The sequence below is a fragment of the Desmodus rotundus genome, chromosome 12, assembly GCF_022682495.2.
Source record: "Desmodus rotundus isolate HL8 chromosome 12, HLdesRot8A.1, whole genome shotgun sequence".
Classification (NCBI taxonomy): domain Eukaryota; kingdom Metazoa; phylum Chordata; class Mammalia; order Chiroptera; family Phyllostomidae; genus Desmodus; species Desmodus rotundus.
The window spans coordinates 67,945,591-67,959,583 of record NC_071398.1 but is presented as its reverse complement, the minus strand read 5'-3'; the positions used below and the strand labels follow the sequence as shown (position 1 = coordinate 67,959,583).

At 38.0% G+C, this 13,993-nt stretch overlaps 1 protein-coding gene across 2 annotated transcripts in view; it reads left to right on the top strand.

Annotated features, from left to right (window-relative positions):
- Nucleotides 1-13,993, top strand: part of NOTCH2 (notch receptor 2) — a 200,663-nt gene that overhangs the window by 157,041 nt on the left and 29,629 nt on the right. For both annotated transcript variants that reach the window (XM_053916245.1, XM_024570615.4), the window contains exons 13-17: nucleotides 7,103-7,295; nucleotides 8,584-8,729; nucleotides 10,659-10,772; nucleotides 13,305-13,424; nucleotides 13,825-13,977. In XM_053916245.1, the coding sequence (XP_053772220.1) occupies nucleotides 7,103-7,295; nucleotides 8,584-8,729; nucleotides 10,659-10,772; nucleotides 13,305-13,424; nucleotides 13,825-13,977 (726 nt within the window). The remainder of the gene's footprint in view (nucleotides 1-7,102; nucleotides 7,296-8,583; nucleotides 8,730-10,658; nucleotides 10,773-13,304; nucleotides 13,425-13,824; nucleotides 13,978-13,993) is intronic.

The following is a 13,993-nucleotide window of genomic DNA, read 5'->3' as shown; positions in this document are numbered from 1 at the left end:
GTGTAGGAAGGTTATATATTTCTAAGAACATGTCTATTTCTTCTAGGTTATTGAATTTGGAGACATATAGTCTTTTAGAGTATTCTTGTATAGTCCTTTGTGTATCTGTAGTGTCATTGTAATTTCTCTTTTATTTCTGATTTTGTTTGTTTGAGCCTTTTTTCTTTTTTCCTTAGTGAGTTTAGCCAGAGGTTTGTCAATTTTATTAAATTTTTCAAAGAACCAGCTCTTTGTTGCATTAATTTTTTGTTTGGTGTTTTTGTTTTCCATTTAATGTCATTGTGCTCTAATTTTATTATTTCCTTCCTCTGCTGTCATGAGGCTGCATTTGTTCTTTCTTAGTGCTTTAAGATATAAAGTTAGGGTGTTTATTTGGGAATTTTCTTGGTTTTTTGAGATAGACCTGTAATGATACAAACTTCCCTTTCATTATCACTTTTGCTGCATCTCAAAAGTTTTGATATGTCATATTGTCATTCTCATTTGTCTGTATATCTTTTATCTCTCCTTTTATTTGTTTTTACCTATATATTCTTTAGTAACATGTTGTTTAATCTCCACATATTTGTGCTTTCTTTTTACAGTTGATTTATAGTTTCAAAGCATTATGGTCAAAGAATATGCTTGGTATGATTTCAATATTGTTAAATTTGTTGAGGCTAGTTTTGTATCCCAGTATATGGTCTATCCTCTGAATGTTCCATGTGCACTAGAGAAGAACATATAATTTGCTGTTCTATGATGAAAGGCTCTCTAAAGGTCGATTATGTCCATTTGGTCTAATTTAAAGCTGATCTTTCCTTACTGATTTTCTGTTTGGATGATCTATCCATAGCTGTCAATGGGGCATTTAGGTCCCCTGCAGTAATTTTATATTTTCGTCAGTTTCTCCCTTTAGGTCTATTAGTAGTTGCTTTATACATTTTGGTGCTCTCTGACTGGGGGCATATATTTTGATAAGTGTTATATTTTCTTGATGTATTGTCTCCTTTTATCATTATAAAATGTCCATATCTGTGTCTTGTTACTGTTATTATCTTAAAATCTATTTTGTCAGATGTAAGTACAGCTATACCCACTCTTCTTTGAATGCATTTGCTTGGAAAATCATTTTCTACTCTTTCACCTTGAGTCTGTAATTTTCCTTGCAGCTGAGATGTGCTTGTTGATAGTAGCATATGGTTGGTTTTGGTTTTTTGTTATTTTGTTTTGTTTTGTTTTTTAATCTTATCTGTTACTCTGTGCCTTTTTTATTGATGAATTCAGTCCATTTACATTTAGGGTGATTATTGATGTATGAGTATTTCCTATAGACATTTTATCCTTTGTTTTCTGATAGCTCAATGTCTCCCTTGTTTCTTTTCTCTTTCTCTTTGTTTCAGTTTGGTGGTATTCTATATTTTTCCCTCTATTTCTTCTTTTATGTTATGTGTCTCAGTTTTGAGAATTTTTTTGTGTGGGCTCATGCAAAAGAAAGTTTCTTATATACAGTAGTCCTTTTTCTTCTGAATGCACCTTTTTTTTTTCTTTTTTGAGATTTTACTTATTTAAAGGGAAGGGAAGGAGAAAGAGAAATAACAATGTGTGGCTGCCTCTCATGCACCTCCAACCTGGGATCTGGCCTGCAACCCAGGCATACGCCCTGACGCAGAATCGAACCGGTGACCCTCTGGTTCACAGGCCCATGCTCAATCCACTGAGCTACACCAGCGAGGGCCTGAATGTATCTTACCAGGGCAGTTTTTTTAAGACTATGTCTATTCTCCTCAGACCTCTTTATACTTACTGATAGAATGGGAAAAACAAGAACTCAGCCCTGGCTGGTGTGGCTTAGTGGATTGAGCTCCAGCCTCTGAACCAAAGGGTCGCTTGTTTGATTCCCAATCAGGGCACATGCCTGGGTTGCAAGCCAGGTTCCCCAGAGCGGGGAGTGCAAGAGGCAACCACACACTGATGTTTCTTTCCCTCTCTTTCTCCTTCCCGTCCCCTCTCTCTAAAAATAAATAAATAAACAAAACCTTTTTAAAAAGTAAAGAGAGGAACTTCTTAGCTTTAAAAAAAAAAGAAATGTGGTACTTCTATGAAATACTTTTCAGTTTTACAAACTACTTTTTCAGCTTTATCTTCATATTCATTATTTTGCTGACTTCTCATTATATCCATAAATGAAGATAGGTTGGATAACAAAACAAAAGCATATGCAATGATAACAAAAATAAACAAATGGGATTGTATTAGTCTAAAGAGCTTCTGTACAGCAAAGGAAACAATAAGTTAAAGAAAACCTACAGAATCAGAGAAAATATTTACAATATATAAAATATATAGTATATATAAATTTATAAAAACAACATATCTGATAAAGGGTTAATATCCAAAGTATATAAAGAACTCATACAACTCATTAGCAAAGAAGCAAATAATCTACTTAAAAGTGAGTGAAGGACAACAAAAATGACTTTGTAGCTAACTATGTATGGTGATGGATGTTAACTAGACTTATTGTGGTAATCATTTTGTAATATATGCAAATATCAAATTATTATGCATACACCTGAAACTAATATAATGTTTTATTTAATTATACCTCAGTTATAAAAACACAATCAACAGGAGTAGCTAAACATAATTTTAGGAAATATTATTGGAAAATTAGAGGATACTGGAAGTGTTCACACTAATTCTAGGGCTATATGATTTAACCACAGACTGTGACATTTTAAACTGTAAGTCATTGTTTGTATTTAGAAATCCAGTATCATCTGAAACAGGTGAAGTTTTGAAAGCTTCACGATCTACCAAACCCTAGTGATTTTCAAATAGTATTTGAAAAGCTAATCATGAGTAACAAATCTATCAGTATAGCTAATCCTCATTATAGTACCATTATAAAACTGTGGAAAATTACCAAAATATAATTTAAAAAATAGGACTTTTATAATCTCTCCTCTTTCCAAGTCTCTTACCATAGTTCCTAATCAGTAGTAAAGTGTATAAATCTTTATAAATTATAAACTTATAAATGTTGGACATAAAATTTCTTTTTGGTTCTCTGTCTCTCAGCCAACCCAATCATGGCATGTCCTGCACAGTTGTGCTGATGAAAAAAGAAGTGGGCAGCATTGCGTTGTGTAGAAAATTAGTTCGTGCTTTTAAAAAGATTTAAAGTATAATCAGGAACCCAGACTGCATACATAAGAAAATGATTTAAGACTATGGAAGCAAGTATAAACAGTGTATATACATTAAAAAATGTATAAATGATGAAAGAAAATGAATATTTAGAATTAAGGGAAAAAATGGGCAAAGACTTGAATACTCAACGTCACTAATTATCTAAGGAATGAAAATCAAAACCACAGTGAGATATCACCTCACTCCTGATAGGATGGCTATAATCAAAAAGACAAGAGATAGCAAGTGTGGCTAGGATGTGGAGAAAAGGGAACACTTGTGCACTGTTGGTTGGAATATAAAATGGTACATTCATTATGGAAAACAGTATGGTGGTTCCTCAAAAAGTTCAAAATAGAACTACCATATGATTCAGCAGTTCCATTCCTGCATATATGTCCTAAGGAATTAAAATCAGTATCTCAAAGATATATCTGCCCACCTATGTTTATTGTAACATTATTCACAGCAGCCAAGATACTTGTCTGTGTGTGTGTGTGTGTGTGTGTATAAAGGAATGTTATTCATGTGTAAGAAAGCAGGAAATCCTGCCATTTGTGATAATGTGGATAGACCTTTAGGGTATTATGCTAAGCATGATAAGTCAGACAGAGAAAGACAAATATGTATTATATCAGTTATATGCAGAATATGAAAAAGTCACTTGTAAAAACAGAGTGAAATGATGGTTCATGGGGCCTGGGAATGGGTTGGGGGAATTGGGGAGATGTTTAAGGATACAAACTGCAGCTAGTAGATCAATAAGTTCTGGAGATATAATACATGATATAATGACTGTAATCAATAATACTGTATTATAAACATCAAAGCTGCTAAAAGAGTAGATCTTTATTCTCACCACAAGAAAGAAATGATAATTATGAGACATGATAGAGGTGTTAGCTAACAATATGGTGTGATCATATTGCAACATATAAATGTATCAAACCTTAAACTTACACAATATTACATGTCAATTATATCTGAATAAAAAAATTAACAAAAAGTAAATGGGGAAGTTTTGTTATCCTCATTTAGCATACGAGGCAACTGAGAGATAGAGCTTATGTCCATGTTATCGGCTGCTGAGTGACACAGCTAGGACTGTGAGTTCCTAGAAGGCAGAGACCTTTCTAATCATCTTTTCAGCCTGTGTCTAAGACAATGTCTGGAAACACTCAAACTGTTGCTGAATAAATGACTAGAACTCAAATATAGGACCTCTAACATCCCACCCCAGACTCCACTCTGAGCTATCCCATGATTTCATTCATTGAACACCAATCAAACGTAAGGTAAGAAACATTGGTTAACTTCTCATTCAGTAGCTGCTGAGCCCAGTAGGTCCATAGCCTTGTGCTGGACATTTCTGATGCTGAGTAGAAACTCCTTAAGGGTAAGACCTGGCTATGGAAGTAGCTGTTAGTTCACATAGTAGACTGTACAAGGATACATTTAACTCTCCTGGCTAAAGATGGCTTGAAAATTGATTCTGGGAAGAGTTTTAAAAGCAAATGAAGAAAACTTGGAAGGAGTGGCTTCTCAGAAGATGCTTCCAAAAAAAGACAGAAAATGAAGGCTCTTCCCTCTCATTCTCCACTGCATCGCAGGCTGAGGATAGCCCTGCAGTTGAGTTCTGGCTCACATCTTGGTGCCATTGGCAAACATCTAAAAAAAATCAGTGGTTGAGGCTAAGGAAGTCATATTTTAAAATAAGTTATTAATAAAACACTTAAGAGGGAAACAGCAACCACTACCAGATTATGGGTCTTTACCACAAATACCACCAATCCTGGTTTAGAGAGCAATGGAGAGTGAAAAAATGTTAATACCCATACTTTAAAGGGGTGTGTGTCTATTTCATTTGGAATTTCCTGTTCTAAATGCAGGGTTACTCTTTCTTAAATAAAATGCATGTTTTTGTCTGAGTCAGAACATTGTATTCTCTGAAATTTGTAAATTCCTTCATAACAGTTCCTTGTTGCCACTCATTTACAGAATTATGGGTTATTTTAAATTTTTATATAATTTTGGAATAATTGGTTAAATCTTAATTATTAAAAATTTAACAGAGCAGCCCTGGCTGGGTAGCTCTGTTGGAGCATTGTCCTGTACACCAAAAGATTGCGGGTTCAATTTCCAGTTGGGGCATATGCCTAGGTTGTGGGTTCAGTCCCCAGTCAGGGTGCATACAGGAGGCAACAATTGCTCGTGTTCTCTCTCTCTCTCTCTCTCTCTCTCTCTCTCTCTCTCTCTCCCCCCTCCCTCTCCCTCCCCCTCCTCCTTCTCTCCCTTCTCTCCCTTCTCTCTTTTCTCTCACCTCCCAACCCCCACTTCTTTCCTTCTCCCTCCTCTCTCCCTCTTTCCCTCCCTCCTCTTTCTCTCCAAAATCAATAAACGTATTCTCAGGTGAGGATTAAAAAAGTTAACAAAGCAAAACTCATGTAACTGGCACTCTCTACTCAGTTTAAAGTAATAAATATTAAAGTTATAGCAGACATTTTTTCAGAGTGCAATCTTAGGCATGTTTTAGAGAAAGAACATACTTCAGTTTCATATATTCTAAGCAGTTACATTATTACATGATGATAAACTAATAATGTATACATATGAGCTTCACAAAATGTAATATTTGAACCACCTACATGATTTAAAGTGTGATTTGTTGGACCCTACCCATCACAGTCCATGGTGATAGGGCCTAAGAATCTCCTTTTAAAACTAGTATTTAAGCAACTCTTTTTGCACATTAAAGTTTGAGAACCACTGGTCTAGACTGAAAGACCCTAAATTGCTTTCTCAGTTATCAGGGGGACAATACAATTATATTTAGAATATTCTTCTTCTTGAGCAGATAATGGATTAATACAACCCTAAAAATGAAAGCAAAATGGCTTTTCTTTTTAACCAAATTAACCATTAGGTTAATATTCCATTCACTAAGCATTCCTGTTGAGATTTCCTGTTTACTCTATGTAGAAATGTAATAGGATGACTAAGAAAGATGAGTTTTCAGTAAACAAGCTGAGAACAGTGATAAAATAAGCTTCTTCGAGTGTACTCAGAACAATGTCAAGTACTTTGGTAACTTTGATGTTCTCTTTTTAAATCCTTATGAAGTTTCTCCCTTTCTAAGATGGAGCAAAGGAGAAATATATTGGGTTAGCCAAAAAGCCCATTTAGTTTTTTCCATAAAACAAAAGACATTTTTCATTTTCACCAGTAACTTTATTGATTTGGATATTTTGAATATGTTGGCTATCTCCCACATGGTATAACATTGATTGTCCTCAATTAATGTCTCAATTTGATCAGTATCAACTTCAACTAATCTACCTGATCATGGAACATGGTCCAGCAAGAAATCTCCAGCATGAAACTTTGCAAACCACTTTTGACACAGTCACAGCACTTTCTCCATATACTGCACAAATCTTTTCTTTGCATTTCAATTCCTTTTTTACCTTTCTTGAAATAATAAAGCACAGTATGCCGGAAATATTGCATATTTTCTTCCATCTTCAATATTTAAATGGCTACACAAAAATTCACTGATTTTGATATTTCTTTTAATGCACACTAATATGACAGCTGTCACAATATAATCTAACAAAATTGTTTCAAATGAAGTTAAAGACAACTAAATGCTACTAGAGCCATCTTGTGGAGAAAACCAAACTTTTTGGCCAACCCAATATGTCAAACACTATAGCACCATTCCAGCATTTTGTTAACTCTTCTTCATTTTCAAAAGACAGTGCTGTTTGCTGCTTCCTCTCATGGCAATAAGTGCTTTTGGGTGTCTTATTCCTTAAGAAAGTGCCATTTGGTGTCTGTACAGATGAAGGCATCAACACAGTATATCTCAGTTCTGTATCTACTCCCTAAGCATTTTGGATTTGTCAAAAATTGTCTCCCTTCTCTACAGGGCAGAGATGTAACATTGACATTGATGAGTGTGCCTCCAATCCCTGTCGCAAGGGTGCAACGTGCATCAACGATGTGAATGGTTTCCGCTGTATATGCCCTGAGGGACCCCATCACCCCAGCTGCTACTCGCAGGTGAACGAGTGCCTGAGCAATCCCTGCATCCACGGGAACTGTACTGGGGGCCTCAGAGGGTGAGTAGCCGCCATGTACTAATAGTTTCTCATTGACGTGTGTCAGGCCAGTTGGGGTTAAGTTCTGGCCATACCCTGCAGAAGTCAGTCGATGACTTTGAGCTGAGATTTGGCAGAAGAGTTTGGGAATCTGTATCCTAGTCTTCCAAATTGCCCTTTTCCTTACCTTTCATCACTGAGCTGGTGGAAAATAAGGAGGAAAGTCTTCCTCATGTGGGCAGTCAGCATGTGGGAGGAGTCCAGGGTTGTTCTGTGAGTCTTCAGTGGTTGTGCTTTGAACACCTATCGCAAGATTAAGTTTTGCAGGATGTTCTCTCTGATTTGTTTCTGCTTAAAAAAGCTCAACTCTGTTCTAATGCATTACCACTATGTGCTTCTGAAGTAGAGTTGGTCTCAGCTAACATTAGACATGGCCCTGATGAAATGTTTGTAGTTCGCAAGCCCCATAGAGTTACATGATGTGTTAGTGGATAGTTTTCTAGAATCAGAGAGTGTGGCATTAAGTTCCATGAGACAGTCCTGCACTCTTGCTATGCTTTCCAGAGGACAGGGCCATACTCACAAAACGTGAAAGAATTAAGAGTGTCTTTAGAGGAGAATGGGAAATCAGGTCATTTCCAAGATGAATTTCCTCAGTATTCCTGCTTCTGAGCAGGGCAGCCTCCAGAGTATCCCGACACATCCACATTTTCGCTAAGAATCTCCAGACCACATAGTAAGTGCTAATAATGTTCAGATTGTGAGCAATGTCCATGCCTCCATTTTTGGTCCTTTTCCTACTCAGTATCCTAGGTGCCTTCTGGGGCAGGGTTTCAGAACAAAGCATATCTCATAAGTCAGGCATTCCAGATCTTCAGAGTGGCTTAGAGTCTCTGATACTAATCTACTTCCTGGGTGTCTGTTTTGCCTCAGAAACAAATGATCTTAAGGCTTGCTTTACTTTAGTTTTATACAGAAGGAAAAAACTGTGCAGGTTTACCCATGTTAGTATATCTTTCAGATTGGTCCAATACGTTGTATCAACCACTGTTTACATATGGAATTTCAGTATAATTTATTAATTTCTCCATCATCTTTGTGAAGTAGGGAAGCAGCACCAGGAAGGTCATTTTACTCCAGATGGGCCCACGTGCTTCACACCATGTCCATGGTGATCCACATTAGGTCCCTAGATGAGATTAGCCTACCTTCATCTCCTCTGTGTCTCATGTCTTCACCAAGTCCTGTATTCAACTCTGACTCAATGGTACCTTCATCTCACATAGTAAATAATTCTATCTTCTTTCAGATACAAGTGCCTCTGTGATGCAGGCTGGGTTGGCACCAACTGTGAAGTGGACAGAAATGAATGTCTTTCTAATCCGTGCCAAAATGGAGGAACTTGTGACAATCTGGTGAATGGATACAGGTGTACTTGCAAGAAGGGCTTTAAAGGTGAAGGCAAAAGTGCATATTTCCATCTCCCTGCTCAGCCCTTTTGTTGTTGCATACCTCTGGCTCATGTCTTTCTTTCCTGCCTTAAGGTACATGGGTAATAAAAACATAAATAAATTATATAGATTCTACTTTCTGCCTAGCAGAGAGGTAAGCTACTGAAACTGTTATTAAACATGAGTGGCCAGGACTCCATTTACATAACTTTGGACAGGTTTCTAATTGTAAGCTTCTTGGTGCAGGTTTGATTCTATGATAATTCAAAGGAGATATTGGTAGTAGAATGAAAATATTATCTAACTGTAATTTTGATTGCAGTAATATCATGGAAGGATTCACATGTTCAAAACCTTCCCACAAATTCTCTTGAATGGTGAGATATTCTTAGATACATAGTTCCCTATATGACCTTCTGGAAAAATGCATAATAGGGGGTTATTGTGTAAAATTATTTTTGAGTTGTCACTGTGGTATTTCTGCCATCAATTTTTTCTTGGAAACTCATGAGAGAGAAATCTGTGGATAAATAATTTTTATTTGAACTGTTCTATTTACTTAGTCATTGAATTCCCCACTCAAAAATTTAATAGGCTACTGTGAATCATCAATATGTCTCAGAGTCACTTTATTTGATTGCTTGAAAAATTTTCTGAAACCATGTGTTAGTTATTTATTTACTGATATATTACATTACATTTGCATAGAAACAAATAGATTTAAAAGGACCTTCATTTCTTTATGTCCTTGAGACTTGCTGATCAATGAACTAAATAAGTTTCAAAATGCATAATCCATATTTGTATGGCTGTTGAATAGCCAGCCCTCTGTAATCCCACATCGTCATTTTTTATGGTACTCTAGTTCCTCTATTTTAAGGCTCTGTGCCAGGCCTTATTGAAGAGCCAAAGGTGTGTAATAGTTGGGTACGGCCCAGTCCTCATTAATGCTCTTTACTTTTTCTTTTTTTCATAATGGGAATAAATTTCATGTCTTGGATCAGGGAAACAGCTTTGTGACTTCAGGAAATACTACCTCATTGATGGTAGAGACTGTACATATGAAATAGGGGGCATAATTCAGAGGCTTCCATTAATGTGTTTAAGAATGTATTCCTTAGCCCTGGCTGGTGTGGCTCAATGCATTGAGTACCAGCCTGCGAACCAGAGGGTTGCTGGTTCGATTCCCAGTCAGGTTACATGCCTGGGTTGTGGGCCAGGTCCCTAGTTGGGGGCATATGAGAGGTGACCACACATTGATGTTCCTCTCTCTTTTTCCCTCCCTTCCCCTTTCTTTCTCTAAAAAAAAAAAAAAAAGTTATCCCTGGATAGCACATACCCTCTTTTTAAGCCTTGACCAGACACTTTGGATACAGAGAACTTATACATGGCCTAGCACAAATAACACCCCTTTTCATATTACAAAATCTTTTATTATAAAATCATAAGATGTAATTCCGTAACATAACAATATCACACTAAGCACACCATATGACATTTTAGGTGAAGTGTTCAAATTAAAACTATAAATTATTATATCCATATTATTACCCTACCAACCACACTCAAGTAGGTGTTACCTCTGCTGGACCTGGTATTTAGATACAGCAGCAGATTTTTGCCCTTAGTGAACTTCTTGATCCAATATTGAGGAATTACTTGTGCTGTATTCAGAGGTGCATTAGACTTTCATGCTATTAGAATATACTGTTCCCCTATTTATCTTTTTAATTAAGCACTGTCTTTTACTAACTTGCTGTATGTCAAGGACTTGTCACTGAAATGAAGGAATAGGTGTTCCAGTGGTCTGAAGAAATAATGCACTTTCTGAGCTGTTTAGTTTTTACCACTGAGAGAATTGCTTGGTAATTAGGATAATGAGGAGGCTAACAAAGTTTCACTGCTTTTGGTTTTTCCCCTCTTCGGTCTACAGGTTCTAACTGTCAGGTGAATATCAATGAATGTGCTTCAAATCCGTGCCTGAACCAAGGAACCTGCTTTGATGACATAAGTGGCTACACTTGCCGCTGTGTGCTGCCATACACAGGTGAGCCCTGCAGGTGTAGGGACAAAGGGGATGCTGGGTCTCATCTTGTCGTTCCAAGCCTCCGAGTCTCAGAGACGGGATCTGTGGGGCAGTGATGCTGCTCTGAGGACTCTCCCCTGGTCGCCCGTCCTGCCCTCACTGACTGGATCTTGAGCTTTGAGGAAACACTGTGGCCCCCCTAGATGCAAGTACTGAGGAGACTCATTTACCTTCCTTGTACTTTAGGGTTTGAATTTTTTTTCATCATCTGAGGTCGGAACTGACATAGAGCTGATTATGTGAATGGACCCAGGGTCTCCATGACCTGTTCTCTTAGTCTCAGTTTCAATAACACAACCACCACTTACTGCCAATTTACTATGTGCCAGACACTTTATGTACTTTGGATTATTTACTTTAGTGCTCACAATAATTCTGCAAATATAAGTTCCTGTCACCATTTTCTTTTTTTTTTTTCCGTTTTTCTTTTCTACCTGCCACCATTTTAGACATGAAGAAGCTGAGGCAAAGAGAGTTTACTTGCTGAAGGTCACAGATAGGTGATAGGTCTAGAATTTGCCCCTAAGTCTCTGAATCCACAGTTTGTCCTCTTAACTGCTCTTCTCCTCCTCACATTCAGTACATCTTCGTCTCATTCAGAGGGGTATTGCCTTGGATGGCGACCACAAGCAGAAGACATGGGTGTGACTTCATTTCATTCCAGGTGTTCTTTGGTTCAGGTGGTATTTTAGGAGTGTGCTTGGACATTTCTGCTTTGTGTTTTCTTGTTACGTTACTGCCATCTTGTGATTGATTGTATTTGTGTGGCTTCTTTACCTGCTCATCATCCATTTTCTTCATTTCTGGGGAACAGATAGAAACATGGATGGTGGCTCTGCATGGTTCTCCAGTGTGCAGCATGCAGTTATGAGCATGGCCAAATCCTCACTACCTCAGAGTCTTGGGCTGTTCATAGTAGCCATTAATAGTAACTCTAAGCAGTGCAGAGTGTTCAAATTAAAACTATAAATTATTACACCATATTATTACCCTACCAATCACCCTCAAGTAGGTGTTACATCTGCCGGACCCTGTATTTAGATATTCGAAGTAGCCACAAGCATGTCTCTGTGACCTGAAAGACTTGATACTACATTTTTCCCTTTACCCCACTTCAGAAGAAATGTTCTTGTAGGGACATGGCATTTAGCCAGCTTGGTTGATCAAATCATAGTTACCGGAAATCCCTAGCTATCCCCAAAGACAGTCTATATCATGTTACTTTGTAGTGACAGTGCTGACAACACCTGTTGGTAGTGAGAGGATCATAAAGACTGAGAATTGATGGCTGCGGGGAGATGTAAACAGTTGTCACTATACTCAGCCACATCATAAACTTATCTGAGTATGACTTGTATGTACAGTTCATCTTGAAAATTCTTATTTTGTCTTCTTGCTATTCAGATACTATAAGAATATTCAACAATGTACTGGCTGTTGATTTTCTTCATATTAGGATAACAATAAAAGGATTTACTGTGTGTGATCTTTGAGAAATTATATTAGACTGAAAGCCTATGCAGGTAAAATTTCAGTGCTGATAGCTAAAGTTTTTACATGTCATTGACTTTGACCAGCCTAAAGGGAACTAAGCAACATTGCTTCCCCTTGTGAGCCACTGTTGTGACCAGGCACATTAAAAGCTGGTTGGGGATCAGCGAAAATTTGTGTGATTATTTTTTTCTTTCTGAATACAAAATTTTAGGATAAAATTTTAAATCAAATTAGTTGTAACTTGACTTTAAAAACAACCTCATCTCCCTTTTGATAAGAGCATCCTTTTTATTTTTTTTCCTGAAAGATTATCTTCAGCACACTAAGGCAAAAAATACTGATGGGCAAAAAATGACGTCATGTTGCTGATGTCAGTATAAGGAGACTTGTTACTAGGTATCAGAATTACTTTACTATTGCCCACTTGTGATGGCCTTCTGGTCAACCTCATTGCCTTCTGGAACAGGCCAGCAGAGGCCTGTGAGAAATAGGAGGCCATATTGTTGCTTCTCTGCTCATATGAAGGGAGATCTGTGTGGTTAAGCCTCTGAGTAGCTGAATCTTAGTTCTAGAGATGCAGAAACCATTGCTCCTGATTGATGTAGGTGTCTAAATGCTTGTAACCACTCATGATAATAACGGAAAGATGACAGCAGCCCACCAGTTGTTAAGTACTCACTCTGTGTGCCAGGCTTTATGCCAATAAGGACTTTGCAAGCATTTTTTCATTTAATCCTCAAAAAGCTTCTATTAGGTACCATCCTAATTTCCATTTTACTTATGTGGAAGGCTCAGAGAATATAAATAACTTGCCTGAGGCCACATAATTAGTAATCAAGTCAGAGCCAAGATTCAAAGGACCATAAGTCTCTCAGATTCCAAAGCTCTTAACCACTACTTTAGACTTGCATTTGGAGAGCATCCTTTGGTTTAGAATTTGGGGAAACTGTAGTTTCTTTGGCTAATTTTCTGTTATAAACCCTGTCATTTGCTTTGCAGGCAAGAACTGTCAGACTGTATTGGCTCCTTGTTCCCCGAACCCTTGTGAGAATGCTGCTGTTTGCAAAGAGGCACCAAATTTTGAGAGTTTCACCTGCCTGTGTGCTCCTGGCTGGCAAGGTAACAACATGGAAGTGGAGAAACCCGAAGTTTTTGTGAAGTGGTCAGGTCATCAGAATACATGGAAAGCCCTGGTGTTTGTCACTAACACGGGCCTTGTAGAGGAGCTGCTAACTGCAGTGACTCAGAAAACCTTTCCATTTTGCATGTCTGTGGGGTACCCTAGTGGCTGGAAGACTCCAGCCTGAGTCTGAAACCATAATGCCCTACAGGGAATTTTAGCACCTGGGCAGCAACTTGCCAGGAGCACAGAAGCTGAAAGGGACTTCCCAACGCAGGAGACTAACCAGAATACCCTTGGAGTAGCCCCATCTACCCCTGCTGCAGCTCAGGAGCCACATAAGTTTCTGTAGGAATGAGCTTCCCAAGACTGGACCATTCATTGTCCCTGTGTTTCTAGGTCAGCGGTGTACAATTGACATTGATGAGTGTGTCTCCAAGCCCTGCATGAACCATGGTCTCTGCCATAACACCCAGGGCAGCTACATGTGCGAGTGTCCTCCAGGCTTCAGTGGTATGGACTGTGAGGAGGACATTGATGACTGCCTCGCGAGTGAGTATGCCAGCCA